The sequence below is a fragment of the Callorhinus ursinus genome, unplaced genomic scaffold (genome assembly GCF_003265705.2).
Source record: "Callorhinus ursinus isolate GAN/ISIS: 27379988/994484 unplaced genomic scaffold, GSC_fseal_2.0 scaffold22, whole genome shotgun sequence".
NCBI classification, from domain to species: Eukaryota; Metazoa; Chordata; class Mammalia; order Carnivora; family Otariidae; genus Callorhinus; species Callorhinus ursinus.
The window spans coordinates 14047546-14065253 of record NW_027397084.1 but is presented as its reverse complement, the minus strand read 5'-3'; the positions used below and the strand labels follow the sequence as shown (position 1 = coordinate 14065253).

Below are 17708 nucleotides of genomic sequence, written 5' to 3'. Positions count from 1 at the left end.
CATCAGATTATGTAATATTTATAAACGATTTTCCATTCATGCTTCTCCTTTGCTTCAAATCTACAATTAAATATATTCAGTGTTCATCACCAGCCACTTTACCAATAATTCCTAGGCACCATTTTGGTTTATGAAGCTTCTTCTATAGTGTATTCCTTAGGAAGTGCTTGTGAATATAGTATTCTCTGAATTCTTGTATTTTAACATGTTTTCGTTGTTCTTGCTACTTGAATGACAATTTGGCTGTCACTTTCTTGTTGCTGTCATTATAAACTCTTGTCTCAGTGCTTTTCACTGTTTTTCTTTGAATTTCTTTGAGATGTTGTTCCATGGCTGTTATGTGTACTTCTGAAGTCAACCTAATTGTCTTTCCTGTGTAAGTGGCTTTGTCTTTTCGTATGGAAACCTGGAGGGTTAAAAGAAAACAAAAACCTTTATGTGAAAAGTCTAAGAGCATAATTTATGTCTCAGAATTAAGAATTCCACTTATCCCAGAATCCTTTTAATAACTGGATTCAGGGCAGGGGGCAGAGCAAGATGGTGGAGGAGTAGGAGACCTGGATTTCGTCTGGTCCCAGGAATTCAGCTGGATAGGGATCAAACCATTCTGAACACCTATGAACTCAACAGGAGATCGAAGAATGGCAACAACTCTCTGAACAGAAAAGCAACCACTTTCTGGAAGGTAGGACGTGTGGAGAAGTGAATCCGAGGTGATATTTGAGAGGCTAGACGGTGGGGGAGGGGGCCTCGCAAGGGAGGGGGCCTTTCAGGAGAGGGGGCCTCCGTCACCTGCTTCTGGTAAGTGATAGAGCAGCAGAGCACAAAATCGGAACTTTTAGAAGTCAGCTCCGCTGAGGGACGTTGCTCCAGTGGCTAAGCAGGGGGTGGAACCCTCACGGGACAGTGTGGTCTCCGGACCCTCGGGGTCACAGAAAGACCGAGGGTGCTGAGTGCGGCAGAGCTCCTAGGTATCACAGCGGGGAAGCTGGCTGCAGAGACGGAGCCGAGGTGTGGGCTCTCAGCTTGGGGTTGCCATAAATGGTGATCCGTGGCACAGTCGGGCCACTGCTCCTCCAGCAGGGAACCAACAAGCGGCAGATCCAGGGAGACTCCCCTTCCTACCCCCAGAGGAACTGCACGGGAGCACACCACAGGGATCTGCTGGGTTTGGAGACTCCATACCGAGTCAGGTGCCAGAGATAAAAACGCTTGGTCACAGGCTGGGTGAGCACGGAGTGCGTCCAGAGACTGGAGAGATGGGAGTGACTGCTTTTCTCTGGGGGCGCACTGAGGAGCGGGGCCCCAAGTTCTCGGATCCTCCGGGCAGAGATTGGGAGGCCACCATTTTCACTCTCATCCTCCAAAACTGTACAGAAAGCTAGCAGGGAACAAAATCTCCTGAGAGCAAACCCTAGCAGATTACTTAGCCCGGACCAGGCAAGGGCGGGGCAATTCTGCCTCCGGCAAAGACATTTGGGAACCATGGCAACAGACCCCTCCCCCAGAAGATCAGCAAGAACAGCCAGCCAAGACAAGTTTACCAATCAAGGAAAACGGGAGAAGCGCTAGGGGAATACTGCACATAGAATCCATGGCTTTTTTACCATGATTGTTTAGTCTTTCCAAGTTAATTTTTTTAACTTTATTTTTTTGAATTTTTCTTTTTCCCTTTTTCATCCAACATCTTATCAATCCCTTTTTTAAAAAACATTTTTATTTTTCAATTTTAGAGTCATACTCTATCCCTTTATAGTAGTTACCCTTATTTTTGGCATATATATATATATAAGTTGTTCTCTCTTTAAAATTTTGAGATACAGTTTCTTCTAACAGGTCAAAATATACCCTAAATCTCTAGTGTATGGCTTTGTTCTAGTCTCCTGCCCGATCACATTGTCTCCCTTTTTTTTTCTTTTTTAAGTCCTCTTCTTTCTTTTTTTTAACAACTTCTTATCAATTCCTTTTATAAAATTTTTTATAATTTTCATCTTTACAGTCATATTCCATCCCTTTATTGTATCAACCCTTATTTTTGTACATATATAAGTTTTTCTTTCTTTAAAATTTTGGGAGACACTTTCTTCTAACAGACCAAAATACACCCAAAATCTAGTGTGTGGCACTGATCGATGCACCAGCCTGATCATTTTGATCATATTCTGTTTTTTTTTTTTTGTTTTGTTCTGTTTTTGTTTCTTTTTATCTTTTTCTTTTCCTTTTTTTTCTTTTTCTTTTTTCTTTCTTTCCCTTTCTTTTTCCCCAGCTACAGGTCTTTCCTGATTTGTTTAGAGTATATTTTCTGGGGATGTTGTTACCCTGTTAGCATTTTGTTCTCTCATTCATCTATTCTCCTCTGAACAAAATGACAAGACAGAAAAAATCACCTCAACAAAAAGAACAAGAGGTAGTACCAACTGCCAGGGACCTACTCAATACAGACATTAGTATGATGTCAGACCTAGAGTTCAGAAACATGATTTTAAAGATACTAGCTGGGCTTGAAAAAAGCATGGAAGTTATTAGAGAAACGCTTTCTGGAGAAATAAAAGAACTAAAATCTAACCAAGTGGAAATCAAAAAGGCTATTAATGAGGTGCAGTCAAAGATGGGGGCACCAACTGCTAGGATAAATGAGGCAGAAGAGAGAATCAGTGATATACAAGACCACATGATGGAAAATAACGAAGCTGAGAAAAAGCGAGGTAAACAACTACTAGATCATGAGGGCAGAATTTGAGAGATAAGTGATACCATGAGATGAAACAACATTAGAATAATTGGGATCCCAGAAGAAAAAAAAGGAGAGGGGGGGACAGAAGGTATATTGGAGCAAATTATAGCAGAGAACTTCCCTAATTTGGGAAAGGAAACAGGCATCAAAATCCAAGAGGCACAGAGAACCCCTCTCAAAATCAGTAAAAGTAGGTCAATACCCCGACATCTAATAGTAAAACTTACAAGTCTCAGAGACAAAGAGAAAATCCTGAAAGCAGCTCAGGAGAAGAGATCTGTAACCTAAAATGGTAGAAACATTAGATTGGCAACAGAGACCTATCCACAGAGACCTGGCAGGCCAGAAAGGACTGGCAAGATATCTTCAGAGCACTAAACGAGAAAAATATGCAGCCAAGAATACTATATCCAGCTAGGCTGTTATTGAAAATAGAAGGAGAGATAAAAAGCTTCCAGGATAAACAAAAACTAAAGGAATTTGCAAACACGAAACCAGCCCTACAAGAAACATTGAAAGGGGTCCTCTAAGCAAAGGGAGAGCCTAAAAGCAACATAGATCAGAAAGGAACACAGACAGTATACAGGCACTACAAGGCAATACAATGGCACTAAATTCATATCTTTCAATAGTTACCCTGAATGTAAATGGACTAAATGCCCCAATCAAAAGACACAGGCTATCAGATTGGATTAAAAAACAAGCCCCTCGATATGCTGTCTGCAAGAGACTCATTTTAGACCCAAAGACACCCCCAGATTGAAAGTGAGGGGGTGGAAAACCATTTACCATGCTAATGGACACCAAAAGAAAGCTGCAGTGGCAATCCTTATATCAGACAAATTAGATTTAAAATTAAAGAGTGTAATAAGAGATGAGGAACGACACTCTAAGCTACTTAAAGGTCTGTCCAACAAGAAGATCTAACAATTGTAAATATCTATGCCCCTAACATGGGAGCAGCCAATTATGTAAGGCAATTAATAACAAAAGCAAAGAAACATATTGACAACAATACAATAATAGTGGGTGACTTTAACACCCCCTCACTGAAATGGACAGATCATCTAAGCAAAAGATCAACAGAGAAATAAAGACTTTAAATGAAACACTGGACCAAATGGACTTCACAGACATATTCAGAACATTCCATCCCAAAACAATGGAATATACATTCTTCCCTAGTGCCCATAGAACATTCTCCAGAATTGATCACATCCTAGGTCACAAATTAGGTCTCAACCAGTACCAAAAGATTGGGATTATTCCCTGCATATTTTCAGACCACAGTACTTTGAAACTAGAACTTAATCACAAGAGGAAAGTCGGAAAGAACTCAAATACATGGAGGTTAAAGAGCATCCTACTAAAGAATGAATGGGTCAACAGGGAAATTAAAGAAGAATTAAAAAAAATTCATGGAAACCAATGAAAATGAAAACACAACTGTTCAAAATCTTTGGGATGCAGCAAAGGCAGTCCTAAGAGGAAAGTATATAGCAATACAAGCCTTTCTCAAACAAGACAGTTCTCAAATACACAGCTAAAGGAGCTGGAGAAAGAAGAGCAAATAAAGCCTAACCCCAGCAGGAGAAGAGAAACAATAAAGATCAGAGCAGAAATCAATGAAATAGAAACCAAAACAAAAAAAACAGTAAAACAGATCAACGAAACTAGGAGCTGGTTCTTTGAAAGAATTAACAAAATTGATAAACCCCTGGCCAGACTTATCAAAAAGAAAAGAGAAATGACCCAAATCAACAAAATCATGAATGAAAGAGGAGAGATCACAACCTTCACAAAGAATCACAATCACAAAGAAATACAATTATAAAGACATATTATGAGCAACTCTATGCCAGCAAATTAGATAACCTGGAAGAAATGGGTGCATTCCTAGAGATGTATCAACTACCAAAACTGAACCAGGAAGAAATAGAAAACCTGAACAGACCTATAACCACGAAGGAAATTGAAGCAGTCATCAAAAATCTCCCAACAGATGAGAGCCCAGGGCCAGATGGCTTCCCAGGGGAATTCTACCAAACATTTAAAGAAGAATTAATATCTATTCTCCTGAAACTTTTCCAAAAAATGGAAATGGAGGGAAAACTTCCAAACTCATTTTATGAGGCCACCATTACCTTGATCCCAAAACCAGACAAAGACCCTATCAAAAAGGAGAATTACCAATATCCTTGATAAACATGGATGCAAAAATTCTCACCAAAGTACTAGCCAATAGGATCCAACAGTACATCAAAAGGATTATTCACCACGACCAAGTGGGATTTATTCCTGGGCTGTAAGGTTGGTTCAACATCTGCAAATCATACAATACAATAACAAAAGAAAGAACAAGAACCATATGATCCTCTCAATAGATGCAGAAAAAGCATTTGACAAAGTACAGCATCCTTTCTTGATCAAAACTCTTCAGAGTAGAGGGATAGAGGGTACCTACCTCAATGTCATAAAAGCCATCTATGAAAAACCCACTGCGAGTATCATTCTCAATGGGGAAAAACTAGGTGCTTTCCTCCTAAGGCCAGGAATGTGGCAGGAATGTCCACTATCACCACTGCCATTCAACATAGTATTAGAAGTCCTAGCCACAGCAATCAGACAACAAAAAGAAATAAAAGGCATCCAAATCGGCAAAGAAGAAGTCAAACTCTCATTCTTTGCAGATGATATGATACTTTATGTGGAAAACCCAAAAGACTCCACCCCAAAACTTCTAAAACTCATACAGGAATTCAGTAAAGTGGCAGGATATGAAATCAATGCACAGAAATCAGTGGTATTCCTATACACCAACAACAAGGAAGAAGAAAGAGAAGTTAAGGAATAGATCCCATTTACAATTGCCCCCAAAACTGTAAGATACCTAGGAATAAATCTAACCAAAGAGGCAAAGAATCTGTACTCAAAAAACTATAAAATACTCATGAAAGATATTGAGGAAGACACAAAGAAATGGAAAAACTTTCCATGCTCATGGATTGGAAGAACAAACATTGTGAAGATGTCAATGCTACCTAGAGCAATCTATACGTTCAATGCAATCCCCATGAAAATACCATCCACTTTTTTCAAAGAAATGGAGCAAATAATCCTAAAATTTGTATGGAACCAGAAAAGACCCCGAATAGCCAGAGGAATGTTGAAAAAGAAAAGCAAAGCTGGCGGCATCACAATCCGGACTTCAAGCTCTATTACAAAGCTGTCATCAAGACAGTATGTTCCTGGCACAAAAACAGACACGTAGATCAATGGAACAGAATCGAGAGCCCAGAAATGGACCCTCAACTCTATATGGTCAACTCATCTTTGACAAAGCAGGAAAGAATGTCCAGTGGAAAAAAAGACAGTCTCTTCAACAAATGGTGTTGGGAAAATTAGACAGCCACATGCAGAAGAATGAAACTGGACCATTTCCTTACACCACACACAAAAATAGACTCAAAATGGTTGAAAGACCTAAACGTGAGACAGGAGTCCATCAAAATCCTAAAGGAAAACACAGGCAACAATCTCTTTGACCTCAGCTGCAGCAACTTCTTCCTAGAAACATCGCCAAAGGCGAGGCAAGCAAGGGCAAAAATGAACTATTGGGACTTCATCAAGATAAAAAGCTTTTGTACAGCAAAAGAAACAGCCAACGAAACCAAAAGACAACCGACAGAATGGGATAAGATATTTGCAAATGACAGATAAAGGGCTAGTGTCCAAAATCTATAAAGAACTTATCAATCTCAACACCCAAAGAACAAATAATCCAATCAAGAAATGGGTAGAAGACATTAACAGACATTTTTCCAAAGAAGACATCCAAATGGCCAACAGACACATGAAAAAGTGCTCAACATCGCTCGGCATCAGGGAAATCCAAATCAATACCTCAATGAGATACCACCTCACACCATTTAGAATTGCTAAAATTACAAGTCAGGAAATGACAGATGTTGGCAGGGATGCTGAGAAAGGGGAACCCTACAACACTGTTAGTGGGAATGCAAGCTGGTGCAACCACTCTGGAAAACAGTATGGAGGTTCCTCAAACAGTTGAAAATAGAGCTACCCTACGATCCAGCAGTTGCACTACTGGGTATTTACCCCAAAGATACAAATGTAGGGATCCAAAGGGTTACGTGCACCCCGATGTTTATAGCAGCAATGTCCACAATAGCTAAACTGTGGAAAGAGCCAAGATGTTCATCAACAGATGAATGGATAAAGAAGAGGTGGTATATATATACAATGGGATATTATGCAGCCATCAAAAGGAATGAGATCTTGCCATTTGCAACGACTTGGATGTAACTGGAGGGTGTTATGCTGAACGAAATATGTCGATCAGAGAAAGACAGATATCATATGACTTCACTGATACGAGGAATTCTTAATCTCAGGGAACAAACTGAGGGTTGCTGGAGTGGGGGTGGGTGGGAGGGATGGGGTGGCTGGGTGATAGACACTGGGGAGGGTATGTGTTATGGTGAGCGCTGTGAATTGAAGACTGTTGAATCAGAGATCCATACCTTTGAAAGCAATAATGCAATATGTGTTAAGAAAAAAAAAAAGATAGGAAGGGAAGAATGAAGGGGGGGAAATTGGAGGGGGAGATGAACTATGAGAGACTGTGGACTCTGCAAAACAAACTGAGGGTTCTAGAGCGGAGAGGGGTGTGAGGATGGGTTAGCCTGGTGATGGGTATTAAAGAGGGCACGTTCTGCATGGAGCACTGGGTGTTATGCACCAGCAGTGAATCATGGAACATTACATCAAAAACTAATGATGTAAGGTATGGTGATTAACAACAATAAAAAATTTAAAAATATGTGGATTCAGGGCTCCTTTTAATTCTGGAGTATTATCTTGGATTATAGTTTTTTAAATATGTATATATAATTAAGGTTTTATTGATTTATTTTAGAGAGAGAACATGATTGGGAGGGGCAAAAGGACAGGGAGAGAGAATCTCCGTGCTGAGCACGAATCCCGATGCGGGGCTTCATGTCATAACCCTGAGATCACTGAGCTGAAACCAAGAGTCTATCACTTAACTGACTGAGCCACTCAGGTGCCCCTTGGATTATAGTTTTAAATAGAAGTTCTGTTACATTGTTTTAATTTATATCTAAGGACTCTAATTTTAGATATGTTGTGACTTCTTGAACTATCTTCTACCTCTACCACTTTCCTGACCTTTTTAATTTTTTTTTAAAAATTCATTTTTATTGGCTATGTTTAGTTTTTGTTCTCAGTGCCTTTAAAAATTTAAAGTTAAATATTTTCTCCCTTAGTTTCTAGTAATTTGTGATAGCTGAGATTATTCTATTTCCTGAATTCTTATTTTATATCATCCTTATTTACATCTGAAAAATACTTGTGTAACATTAATCCAGGTTATGGCATTTTGTTGCAGTTTTTTCCTTCATGTTTATTTTTGTGTGAGGGAAATTTATTGAAATGTTTGGATTCTCATTTTCTGTTTTTCATTTAATAGTTTTGTTTAGATATTGTCTGCAAAGTTTCTCAATTTGAAATGTTTTACATATATTTAGACCTCGAATAGGGGTATAAAAGTTTGAGTGGCTTAATAGGCTTCTTATATCTTGAGCATCTCCTTTTTATGTATAGTAAAGTTTGATGTTTAATGGAATTGTTTATTGGGATGGGTTAAGTATCTTCTTTTGGGGAGGTGGAGAAATGAGAAGTACAATGTGTGCATTTAAGATTTCTGTGGCACATTTAAGAGTAGCTGTCCAGCAAGGAGTTAAATCCTGATAAGGAGCTCTATCTCATTTGGAGAGAGGAAGGAATGGGAGAGTGAACAGAACTGGAAGGGATTATGGTAGGAGCGTGCTTCTCCCTCTGCCACTCCCCCTGCTTGTGCTCACTTGTATGTACTCTTTCTCTCCTCTCTCTTTGACAAATTAAATCTTTAAGAGAGAGAGAGGGGGGTAAGGAGAAAAAAAAGAATGGGTGGATGAAAATTCAGGTTAGTGTGTTGGTTTGGTGGCAAGATGGTTGACTTCCGTTTTCTCTAAAGAAGTGCAAATTGTCACCGGTTGAGAGGGAAAACGTAGTTTTTGTTGATTGGAGAACTTTTTATTTAGCTGTGTAGAAAACATGGCCCAGAGGAGAGTAAAGAAATAGAAAAGCTGCGTTGAAGTCTCATTGAAGCTGGAAGTTACAGTCTGTGTGACTGTCGTACTATTTTCCCCCTCACATTGTTACACTTATATTATACTATACTTAGACTATAGCATTGCTGTACTGGGTCTGAGGAGGCTTTCAGTTTGATTTACTGAATATTGAGGTTTGCCTAAGCAAGTGCAGCAGATGAACAGTGAGGTAAAGGGATGAGAATTTCAGTTAGCAATTGAAATACTGAAAAACAGTGTTTAAACTGGGTATGAAGAGACGTGAACCCAGGACAGGACACACGATAGCAAGAGACATAATTTATTGGATACTTACTACATGCCTGGCTCTTTTCCCAGCACTTTATATGCATTCTCACATTAATCTCATAAATCACTGAACTGTAGGTAAAAAAAAAAAATTATCCTTTTACAGATGAGGAAACTAAGAATGGAGATTAATAACTTGTCCAAGATCACGTAGCCATAATTCAATAACCAATGAAAATTCCTTTCACCAAATTGTTGAAAAATCACGTTATGCCCAAATAATCTTTCTCAAATATAGAAAATGTTGATTAAACTATTGACTCTATTGTTTTTATGATGTTTTAAAATATTAAAAGAGTAACTATTTTTTAGATACTTATTTTTTCTAAATAATGCTAAACCATAGCAGTAGAAATATAAAAAGACTGTATTATTTGAAAGAATGCAACGTAAAAGAAATCATAAGACAAAGGATAGTTAAGACCCCAACTTTTTGGTGGCAATGGAGCAGCTAACTTTTATGAATCTTCCCTTCTGTTCCTAGAGATGTGCAAGGCACTTTCACAAAGCCTCTTAATTTATTTTGTTAAAAAAAAATCTTATGACATTGGGAGTATTAATGTCACTTAGACAGTAAGGTCAGATTAAGACAGATGAATTAATTTATCCAGAAGTGTATTCAGTTACACAACAGAGATAGAATTCCAGGCCTAGTTTGTGTGGTTCCCCTCTCTGCATGATTCCTCCTAAACTTCTTGTCTGTTTATTTGGTAAGCAGGGAGAAGCTTCCCTAAGTCTTAGATCTTCGGTATATGTTTTGGCACGCTAGAGATTTGTTTACAAACTAAGAATCAACCATGTAGTAAGATCAAAGTCAAAATAAAGTATTTAACAATAAAATAAGGAAACTCCTCAAGATTAAATTATATTTTAATGGTCACCCACCTGATTTTGAGGGTTGCCATGGCCACAGACTAAATTATTCTCCATTCTTTTAATTTTTTTGTGGGTAAGTACCAGAGGCCATAGCATGAAAGGAAATATACATGCAATGCAATTTTACATGTCTGTTTTTGGTTAAATTTCCTTCTTAAAAATAGCTGCTTTTTGTGGAATAAATCATCTTTGACATTAGCTGTAGAAACTGGATTTAGAAATAATGTTTCGAGTAACATTTTTTCAATTCTTTTATATTAAGAAAGAAATTAATAGGATAGCAAAATAATAAATTAGAGCTAGGGACATGCTATATGCGTTTTTCCACCGGTCAAACAAATATACACATACCACGTTCTCCAGGCCACGAAAGCAATCAAGTGATCAGGTTAGGTTCTGATCACAATACTGAATTTCACAGGTTGTGTATTGCCTTTAATTATTTTATGGAAAATGGCCCAAAAGAAATCATCCTTCATCTCCCAGTGAAACATTATTCAGGCATTCAAGAGGACACTTCTAGGTAAAGATGATTTACCACCATCTTTTGATAACCAGTGTGCATAATTTTACAACAGCAAATGCTGTAGCCCTATCCATCAATGTTTTTCCTCTTTCCTTTATCCCCTCGAAATTAAACATTTAAGAATAAACAACCCATTTCTCCTTCCTTGATATGCTTTAGTGTTTATAAAGAAGGGGACTATACCTTTTGCTCAGCACAATTCTAAGTATTCTAAGTAATAAAAATAAAAAAAACTCATGTAGATGTTTCTTGCCTTTAAAGAATGTGCAAGTCATGAAAACAACACCTGTATAAACAAGATACCTGTTGAACAGCTTGGCCATCCTAAAACTCCATGCCAAGTGTAAAGCTATATATACAGTGTCGTTGTAGAGAGGTGTTGGTAAGAGCAGAAAGGATGTGTAAGTATCTTGAGATCTGGGCTAGAGCAAGGGCTACTGTATCAGCACTTTTTGGGAACCTGTTGGAAATGCTGATTCCTGTTAAATCAGAAACTCTGGAGTGGAGTCCACAGTTTGCAGTCTAACAAATTCTCCAGGAGATTCTGATGCAGCTAGTGTAAGAATCACTGCTGTAGATGATAAAGAATAGGTGACATTTTGTTCATATAATTATGTATCATGATGTACATGAAGTAGGAATAAAAATAAATCCTCAAATAATTTGGGGACTTCGTTATTGATAATCTTTGATGACGATTAGTTACTTTTTACAAAACCTCCTGCTAATTGGAAAAAAATAAGATTGGGTCATCAGAGAAGTAAGAGGAGAAATTTTTACCAAAGTAGTTATGTAATCCCAGATTTATTTTTTCTACTATTTGACAACTGCCCTCCTCCATCTATATACAGAAGAGCTAAACTACAGATTTGCTTAGCAAGTCACATATGACAGTATCTGGAAGTATGGGAAGGTACATGGCCTAAAGACTTACAGATATGCCATGGTCCTCAGATCATCAGAATCAGTTGGACTTCTGTTAAAACCAAATGCTGGGCTCCACCATCCGGAGTTTCTGATTCATTAGGTCTGCAGGAGGGCTTGAAATTTTGCCCTTTGAAGTTCCCACATGAACTGAAGCTGAGCTGGCTGATGTGGAGGCCATACATGAGAACCAATGGCTTGGGTGAATCCTCCTGACTATTAATATGAATGTTAAGTTTAGGTATAGTCATTGCAGTATTTCTCTGTTGTATTAGGTCCTGACACATCCCTTTAATTTTTCAGACTTTTTGACCTAGAGCTTTTAAACTTAGTGGATCCTACATATATCTTTGTTTCTCTTCGGTATTTTCGTAAGCTTTTCTGTAGCACCCCAATGGCTAGCAGCACCTCCTCCTCCCAATTTGGTTAATTTACAGGAAAACATTATTCTTTGCTCGCTCTGTTGTCAGCTGTCAGCTTGTCAGCTAGTGTTTGTAAGTACAATTGGAACAGATGAACTATTTGGCTTGAGTTGGTATTTCACTGTGCTTATGAAATGCAAGAATTCATGAAAGTGGGAGAATCCATGTTTCCATAATGTGATATGGTTGAATTTTTTTTTCTAAGTGCTGATTATGTTAGCCAGGTTTTATTTGTTCTTCCTTCTGTGATTCATTTTCTACGGTTTTGGGAAATTCATTAGAATATGAAACTATGGAAAACAATGTTGGCATGTGCATCAGTACATTTATTCCAAGACTCTTTCACCCTTAGACCTATTTCCACTCAGGCATTTGAAGCATTTACAAGAAAAAGGCTTTTGCTCTCCTTTCTTGCTCTCATGTAGAATGAAGTGTTTTCTCTGGTACGAAACAAAGTGTGGCATAATTGCAGAGAACTTTGCTTGTTATGATGCAATACTTTGCTGAACAGAAGACAAAATCATGGCTCCTAATGACTGTTAGGTTTCAAAAAGCCTAAATGTTGGACGGTGTGCCTGTGTGTGTATTTTAAGAGGCTTATTCCCCCTCTCCCCGCCCTTTATTATACTGCCCCTGATAGTTTAATAGCTGTACTGATCTGTAAATATTATACATTTTAGGAACAAATTCAGCTAATATTTATTGTTAAGTATGTATAGATACTTTTACGTACACTGGCAATTTGGGAAAAGTCTTGAGGATGCAAAAGGGTGGGTATCAAATAAGATGCCTAAATAATTTGAGCATAGTATTTTAAAGGCATATAACTAAGAACTATGTTAGTTTTTACAGCCATCTAAAAATAAATATTTTAGGTGTTAATTTTAAAGAGGCGGATACTAAGTTAAAGTGTCAAATAATTTCAAGTAATAACTTATAAGTAACTCCATTTTTAATGAAAGCTTTATTTTGGTTTTAAAATGCAACTGTTGGGTGGCACGGTTAAATTAGAATGATCAATTCTGATAGATCCAGAAGAATGATCCAATCCATTGGCTCCATTCCAAGAGAATGATCAACTTTAAAGTAAAAAGTAAAATAAAAATAAATACGAAAGGATTGATGGAAACCTTGATCACATTTACTTTGGCAATGAAAGTAATGTCCTACTCTCATAAGAATGAGTGTACAGTATCAGAGTTATTTTATAAATTAACTCAATTATCTGCTGCCATAATAGATTTGATATTTATATAGTCACTTCATGAATTCCATAATAAGTTATTTGATGTCAGGAAGAGTTAAAATCAATAATCCAGAAGGAATTTTTAAATTTCATATGTATTTTATATAATCCATTTTTATTTTTTATTTTATTTCTCTTATTGAGTACTAGAAGGCTTTTAAATTCTAGATACTAATTTGCTAACCCTTTGTTATTACATGCAAGTTTATTCTAATCTGTAGTCTGTCTTTAGACTTTTAAAATATCTTTTGATAAGCCATTATATTTTTAGTAGAGTCAGATAATCAAAATTTATTATGGTTTGTTTTATTACATTTTACTTAAAAAATTATATTCTCTGCCCCCAAATTATAAATATAGTTTCTTATGTTTCCTTCAAAAGGATTTAAAATTCTGTTTTTCATACCTTGGTCTTATTTCCTCTGTGTGTGCATGTGTGTGATTATTCAGTTTTAATTTTTTAAATTATATTTAATAGTCCAAGTACCATTTGCTGCAGTTACAGTTCCTTTCCAGATACTGAACTTATTGAAGGCAGTTTTGGGCTCCCTTTTCTGTTCCACTGATCTTTTCTCTCTCCCTGGGTTGGTATACACTCTTAACTCCCATAGCTGGATATGTGTTCAGGAACAAATTCATTTCACCCTCTTGGTCTTCTCCTAAATTGTCTTGGCTATTCGGTAATTTGTTTTTCTGCTTAAATCCTATAATCATTTTGCCACATTACAGCAAAAATCTTCTTGGGATTTCTTTTGAAAATGCATTAAATTTTGATTAATTTGGAGACATCTAACATCTTTGTTCTATGAAGACTTTATAGCTTCAAGACTGTTAATGAGTTTTTTTTATTATGTTAATCACCATACATTACATCATTAGTTTTTGATGTAGTGTTCCATGATTCATTGTTTGTGCATAACACCCAGGGCTCCATGCAGAACGTGGCCTCTTTAATACCCATCACCAGGCTAACCCATCCTCCCACCCCCCTCCCCTCTAGAACCTTCAGTTTGTTTTTCAGAGTCCATCGTCTCTCATGGTTCGTCTGCCCCTCCGATTCCCCCCCTTCATTCTTCCCCTCTTGCTATCTTCTTCTTTAAAAAAAAAAGAATGAGTTCTTCTATCCATAAACAGCATATATATTTCCACTTATTTAGGTGTTTTACCTAATTTGTTAATAGAAATCTATAATTGTACCTAAAAACATCCTGTACTATTGTTATAATTTTTCTTTGATATTAACTAAATAATAGCAAACAAAATTTTGAGTATTTTATTGAAGTATGGTTGACATACAATGTTACATTTTTTTAATTGAAGTGTTATAGACAATTCCAGGTGTACAACATAGTGATTCACCAATTCTGTATCAAGTATAGTTGCCATCCGTGACCATGTAACTTATTAATAATAATAACAACCTAGAAGTAATTTTTCTGTTTGTATCTAAGGTACTTTAATATTTAATGTTATATATTATTATTTTATAAGCATGCCTGAAAATGGAATTCTCTCTTTTTTTTTTTATCTTCAAAAGGGAGAAGCAGGACCTCCAGGTGCTCCAGGTCAGGATGGATCACGAGGAGAGCCTGTGAGTACCTTTTGAATTCAGTTCTAAAGACTGAAGTTCTTTTCCTGTCATAAAATCCTCTATTTAAATACTCCTCTCAGGTTCCCTGTGCTTTGTTCAGTGACTTCCAGACTTAGAGGTTAAAGCAGCTCTTTGTGGAACATTGTAAAATATTGAAAAATTTAATCGTTTTTTACAAAACAGGAAGAATGTCACTAGCAGAAAATTCACGTGCAGTATAAATTACAATCATGAGTACTTGTGCCCACACAAACAAATGGCTAATACGAACAACATGGTCTGTTGCTGAGCCTTCAGTGAGTGTCGCTTTGACACTGGTTCATTGTTTTGTAGTATGCCCACTGGGGTCATGTGTTCAATAAAAATTGGCATAAGGAAAAATGATTGAGAAAGTACTGGAGCTGAATCCTGGATATATGTGTTTTCAGCAAGTGTGCCAGATGACTCAACTTCACTTGCCATTTTCCCCAACTTTTATTCCTACAACTCATGGCCAACATTGGCCAACATTGAAATACCTGCTGGTCTCATTTTATTCATCAAAGTAACTTAAGGGGTATTTAAATTTAGGGGAATTTGCAGCTTATTTTGGGGATGACTAGGTTAAGAAATTTAAAAATAGCCAAGATACGTTGCATTTTTTCACAGTGTTCAGGTGAGTACTCAGAATTCAAATATTGGACAAAGAGGGAGAGCAGAATCACCAAAGCTTTTTAAGTTGGGTGAATGGATTGACTTACTCTTAGACTCATTCAATCAAATATTTTTTGAGTTCTCATCTTGTGTATTATAATGCACTGGGGGGCAAGTTCTCTATGTATCTACTGCCTTCACAGAGCTTATAATCTAGTTTGGAAGACAGCAAAAAAATGATGCAAATAATTACCAACCTGAGGCAGTTTATAGTAAGTGCTGAATAGGGAATTTAACATGGAATCGGAAGGCCAGGGTTTAAAGATAATTTCTGTTACATTCCAGCTGTGCAAGCTTGGGTAAAGTCAGTCAGAGAAAGACAAATACCATGATTTCACTCATGTGGAATTTAAGAAGCAAATAAAAGGGAAAAAAAGAGAAAAATCAAGAATCAGACTACTACAGACAACAACTTAATGAATGCTAGAGGGGAGGGTGGCGGGGGATGGGTTAAATAGGTGATGGGGATGAAGGAGTGTACTTATGATGAGCACCAGGTGAGGTATGAAATTAATGAATCACTATATTGTACACCTGAAACTAATATAACACTGTGTTCACTAACTTGAATTAAAGTAAAAACTCAACAAAAAAAAGAATGTAGAAAGGGAATCTTGTATCTTGAGGTGATCGAGAAGTTTTTATCAAGGTTTTGGGGCTAGATTTGATCATAAAAGGATGACTGGGAAAGAAAGGAAGACCAGAGGGAGGAGCATGAGTGAAGACACACAGGTAGGATGGTTAAGTGTGTGCCTAAGAAATAATGAGATGATCTGAAAGCGGCCCTGAGGCTGCAGTGATAGGAAGTGAAGTTGGGAAGGTGGGATAGGTTCATCAGATGGAAATCCTCGACTGTGAATTCAGGAAGTAAGCTCTATTCACTTGGCATGGCAGTGATGTGAGAAAAAAAGAGTTAACATGATGCAGAGTAGTGCTTTAGAGGTAATTATGAGCTACATGTGTATGCAGGATGGACTGAAAGGAGAAGAGATTGGAATCAGGACACTAACAAGCTGGCTATTTTGACAGACTGGGCACAGGCAAATAAGTCCTCAACAAGGATGTGAATTGGACTGGAGTGTGAGCTCATATCTGACTCATAATTTTTATGATTAAGGAAGAATTCTAAGACTTGCTAACTGGATATGAGAACCGGGTATGTTTGTTTCTGTTCTTCTTGTGAGAGAATATAAGGTGTGTGTGCACACAAACACATGGGTGTGCAGGTACGCGAACACAGGGGCCGGGGGAAGGAAGACAGCTGAGAGAACCAGAAAGTTGAAAAGAAAGAGAAGATGGAAATAAGAGACAGTTGAAATGAAAACCAGGTTATAATTTGAGTTGGTTATGTTCAAAATCTTGGTGAGTCAGTTATTTGGAATTTATGACTCATTTTCCCACAGAAACAATGTTAGAAAGGGCAGACTGACCAGCAAGTCTACAGGAACCATCATGTGACAGGAGCAGCGTATATTTACATGAAAAATAATACGATTGCAATCCTGTTAATGAAACCAAATAGAATAGGGAATTAGAAGTGCTTGAGGGGCTGTTTTCCTCTTCCAAGGCTGCCTGTTTCTCCCTGCAGCCAGAAGCAGATGCTGATTTGTGTTTTCCTCTGCCCTTCCTGCCCCCACTTTACTCAAGATTGACCTCTGTCTAGAACTTTTGCACTAGCGTAAATTTCCATCTCAGGCCCTTCTGATTTCAACCTTTCTTTGCTCCTTCCCAACATTCACCGCATTCGCAGAATGTGTAAGGCATTGGGTTTAGTGAGAGGGAAATACAGAGACTGCCCATGGAGGCTTACACCCTCGCAGAGGAGAGAGACCGTAAAAGGATAAAGAAACAAAAGCTAAATCACAGAGTTCTAAAAAAGGCAAGCAAGGTGCTGGGGCAGGGAATGGTAGTGGGATAGCAGAAGTATTTAGAATATAATCTCTTCTAAACCAGCCAGGTAGAAAACTGGGAGTTACCAAGAGAAACTCTTCAGACTCTTTCCTACTCCATCCCACCAGATCACGGAAGGCAAGAACAGTCCTTTGCCCCTTCTCTCCCTCTGTCTCTCTTTCCTGCCAACCATGGGAGAGGAAACCAGGTTTCCTATGCCAGAAGACATACTCTCTTAGGAAAGCAATTAATAGATTGAGCATCTAAAATTGGCCCATGTTATCTGGATAGAATTCTTCTGGTCTGTATTCTTTTACACTGAAG

At 37.6% G+C, this 17708-nt stretch overlaps 1 protein-coding gene across 2 annotated transcripts in view; it reads left to right on the top strand.

Annotated features, from left to right (window-relative positions):
• Positions 1-17708, top strand: part of COL21A1 (collagen type XXI alpha 1 chain) — a 380703-nt gene that overhangs the window by 324973 nt on the left and 38022 nt on the right. For both annotated transcript variants that reach the window (XM_073905127.1, XM_073905126.1), the window contains one exon: positions 14748-14801. In XM_073905127.1, the coding sequence (XP_073761228.1) occupies positions 14748-14801 (54 nt within the window). The remainder of the gene's footprint in view (positions 1-14747; positions 14802-17708) is intronic.